The sequence below is a fragment of the Gekko japonicus genome, unplaced genomic scaffold, assembly GCF_001447785.1.
Source record: "Gekko japonicus isolate JY-2015 unplaced genomic scaffold, Gekko_japonicus_V1.1 scaffold186, whole genome shotgun sequence".
NCBI lineage: Eukaryota > Metazoa > Chordata > Lepidosauria > Squamata > Gekkonidae > Gekko > Gekko japonicus.
In genome coordinates, this window is record NW_015174279.1 from 759,989 (window position 1) to 764,086 (window position 4,098).

General features: G+C 41.4%; 1 protein-coding gene across 2 annotated transcripts in view; it reads left to right on the forward strand.

Moving 5' to 3' along the window:
• HDDC2 (HD domain containing 2) overlaps nt 1-3,885 on the forward strand; it is a 17,969-nt gene extending 14,084 nt beyond the window's left edge. For both annotated transcript variants that reach the window (XM_015423834.1, XM_015423835.1), the window contains exons 5-6: nt 2,410-2,548; nt 3,735-3,885. In XM_015423834.1, coding sequence (XP_015279320.1) covers nt 2,410-2,548; nt 3,735-3,835 — 240 coding nt within the window. In that variant the 3' untranslated portion in view covers nt 3,836-3,885. The remainder of the gene's footprint in view (nt 1-2,409; nt 2,549-3,734) is intronic.
• The last annotated feature ends 213 nt before the right edge of the window (nt 3,886-4,098 follow it).

Below are 4,098 nucleotides of genomic sequence, written 5' to 3' on the forward strand. Positions count from 1 at the left end.
CCCCCAGCCCCCCGCAAAGTTTCAAGAGGTTTTTTGCCATTGACTTCAATGGCCCCATTGGTTATAATGGACCCGAATTTTTTCGGGATTCCCGAATTTTTTCGGGATTTTTTTTCAGGATTCGGAAAAACGCGTAGGAAGCCATTTCGGGATTGCAAAAGCCGAAAAAAGCCGAAAAACGTTATTTTTGGCTTTTTTTTTGGTTCGGGATCCCGAAATGCACATCCCTACTCATGGTGACTAAAGCAGCCTCCACATTCAGAGGCAGTAAACCAATGATAGGAAGCAACATCTGGGGAAGGCTTCAGCCTTTATGGTCCTGTTGTTGGCTCTCCAGAGTAATTGGTTGGCCACTGTGTGAGACAGGATGCTAGACTAGATGGACCACTGGTTTGATCCAGCAAAGCTGGATTCTTACATTCTTACATTTTCCACTGCTGGTAAATACAATTATAGAGGGAGCTAGATTAATCTCCCTGAGGAGCAATGCTCCCTCTAAGCTGTGGAGTCTTGTGAGCCAAAATTCTGCTTTGTGAACTACTGGCATTAAAGTTGTGAATGAACAATTTGACTACTGCATAAATTAGTTTGCTTTGGAGCCATCCTTCTTGAGCTAAGACAAAAATGTGTGTGCCGGAGGCTAAAAAACTGTGAGCTAGCTCACACTAACTCAGCTTACAGAGAACACTGCCGAGGAAGGAGTTCAAAAGGTTTGGTGGCAAGAAGGTCTTTGTTCAGGTTGCCATCTGTCTAGCATCAGATTGCAGGGCTAGTCAAGGTGGGCTTGTGAAGATGACTGGAGTGGTTGAATATGGGAGTAGGCAGTCCTTCAGATATGCTGGCTCTAGGCTGTATAGGGCTTTAATGAAATTGTGCCCTTGAAGAAAAGGGCAACAGACTTGTCTCTTGCAAAGAAGCACAAAACAAAACAAAAGGGATCACAGATATCCACAGGAAAAAACCACAAGCAAACCCTGTGATATGAACAACATTTATAAGATTTACATTGCTTTTCTAAAACTTTACAAAAGTGCAACAATTTGTCCAACATTCTCACTTATACAGTGTTGCAAAAAAGTACACATAGTCCAACATAATGAGTACCCTGTTGTGAACTCATTTCAGCTTTATAGTCTTCCTCAGACATAATCCAATATTTAAAGGAGGTGTCAGCTTCTTAAATCCAGCTCAGCATTGTAAATTCTTAATTTCCTTCATAATATCTTCTGGTTCCATAATAAGTGTTTATTCTTGGAGCAAGCCAATCCTCTGTAAGTACAAAAAAGCCTCCTGAATTTTACTGGCCATGCTCTCCACAAACACTAACTTATTTAGGTAGTAGCAACTTATTTAGGTAGTGGCTGAAAATGAAGGCTTTAGCCGGGTGAAATAGTATAGAGCATTTGCCAGCCAGAATAATGAAGGCTCTAGCCAGATAAAATAAGGGTTAGACAGTGTCATCGATGCAACGAACATGAAATTGAGCCAACTTCAGAGGACGGCGGAAGACAAGAGGGCCTGGCGGGAGCTGGTCCATGGGGTCGCAAAGAGTCGGATTCGACTGTGCGACTGAACAACAACAACAGATTGCTACTGCCTAAATAAGTTAGTGTTTGTGGAGAGCATGGCCAGTAAAATTCAGGAGGCTTTTTTGTACTTACAGAGGATTGGCTTGCTCCAAGAATAAACACTTATTATGGAACCAGAAGATTGGGGATTTTAGTACTGTTGATATAACAAAATAATGCTGCTTTCAGCTTAGGAACAATAATTCTTACTACATAATAAACTTGAGACTGATACAGTGTCAAAACTTGGTCATCTTTTATTTTATAAATGGACAAATAAAGCCACAAGGCATCGTATACAAGTGTGCAACTTCCAGATATTCCAAACTTAAAACTAGACGTTGAGGAGTAGTTTTGTTATGCCAAGAATCAAATCCAGGAGTAGCAGTGGGTGGCAGTAGCCTGTTGGAAAAGTAAGTATTTAACCATTGAGAGATGGAGAAGGGGGGGGGGGGGGGGGGGAGACAGCCATAGACTAAAGTGACACTTCTGAGAATCCTCTTGGCTGAAGGTTTTTTGTCTAGGGAAAGGTTTCTTCCAGTCTTGGATGTGATGATTACATATGTTTACAATCTCTGGCTGGATCTAGTCAGGTCAAACAATAATTTCCAGGACTCTAGATTTGTGTGTGGTTCATGTTGAGGTCCTACAAAACTTACTGGATTAATCACAGACAGTTAAATGTAAGATGATTTTTGCATGTAATTTGCTTCCTATGCAAATTATATAATCAGTGATACAGGGTGTTCACTGTTTGCAACTATGTGATTTCTTTGATCTTCCCTCTCAATAAAAGGGAGTTAAATTAAATACATTTTTTGATGATGCTCATTCCATTTAGGAATATGAATACCAGTCTACTGCTGAAGCAAGATTTGTGAAAGAGCTGGATCAATGTGAGATGATACTTCAAGCTTTTGAGTACGAAGAGTTAGAAAAAAAACCTGGAAGACTGCAGGATTTTTACGATTCAACTGCAGGTAAGTGATGCTTGTGTTATTTATAATGGTGGAAAGGTGACTGCTATGCTTGGGGTTGCATGAGGGCCAAACCAGATATGATAGCTGGAGTTTTTGAATGAAGCACCCAGCACTTTTCTTCTGCAAATCACATGTGCCCAGTTCAGAGAGGGACTATGGTGTGAGGCAGGATTGAAACTGCCCAACCTGGGAAAGTCCTCACAGAGTGAATATTAATCGTGTTTGGTAAACACAGCACCTGATTTGAGTACCCAAATAAGTCAAGGTCAATACACAGAGGCAGACAGTGGCAAACCACCTCTGAATGTCTCTTGATGGCAAAAAAAAAAAAGCTTAAAGCAGGCTGGATAAATACCTTATCAGTCTTCTGAGTCTGCGAAACTAGATCTACATAGTAGTAAATACGTCTGCTATTTATGCTGCAGAGCATCTGTCTGTCATGCAGGTCTAGGGTTCCATCACTGGGATCTCCAGTTAAAAGGATCAGGCAGTGGGTAATGTGAAAGACCTCTCTCTGCCTGAGACCTTGGAGAGCCACGGCCAGTCTGAGGAGTCAGTACTGACTTTATTGGACCAACTGTCTGATTCAGTATAAGGCAGCTTCAACTCCAGGCTTTGCAGAAGTTATTAAACCAAGTTGTCTACTTGTACCTTTTCATTATACAAAGTTAAACTGCTTTCACAAAATTGCTGAACTCCCTGCATTTTTGTGAGTCAAAAGGTGAGATGGAAATGAAAATACAAAAAGCTATTTGAGGCAAGCATAAGGTTTCCATGCATTCAGTGAGATTATTTTTTTTCTTTTTAAACCAAAATCTGGCATGCTTATTGCAAACATGGCTCACTGCTGTCTTGGAAAACACATGTTAGGCATGTGGTATCAGGTGCATTATTTGCTGTGGTCTATGCTTTTAACACATTAGGAGTATATTGCCTACACAGAATACTTTCTCCTCCATACTAGTATGAACCACTGGCCTTTATACCATTTGTGGCAGTGTCCCTACCTTACTGTGCCCCATGCTTCCATTGAGGTTTATAGAACAGACTGCAAAAATTAAAAGGATGAGAAAGGGTGTGCAGTAATGAATTTGTGTTGGGAAGTGATTAGAAATATTACTACCATTTTCTAGCACCTAACAAAATGAGAAAGCAGGTTAACTAATTGTGATCTCTTGATTTGCAGGAAAATTTAATCATCCAGAAATTGTTCAGTTTGTGTCTTCCATAAATACAGAAAGAAATACAAAAATAGCTGATGCATCGAACAGCGATCCTGCATCTTGAGTGGTCTTTTGAATATTTGCAGTTGTTACCTAAATTAAAAAAAAGTTATGCTACCAGTGGGGTGTGTTGGTTTTGATCATTGGCCTTAAGGTGGCATAAGCAACTCCAGGCAGGCCCGTAGCTCGCATGGGGCCCACGGGGTCACCCCCCCGTGGGTTTTGTGGGCCCCCTCCTCGCGCCAGGAGTCCCCCATTACGGCATTATTTTGACTTGGCAACCCTAGGTAAGAACAATGACTTGCCCCCCCCACTTTCCCCAGGGCC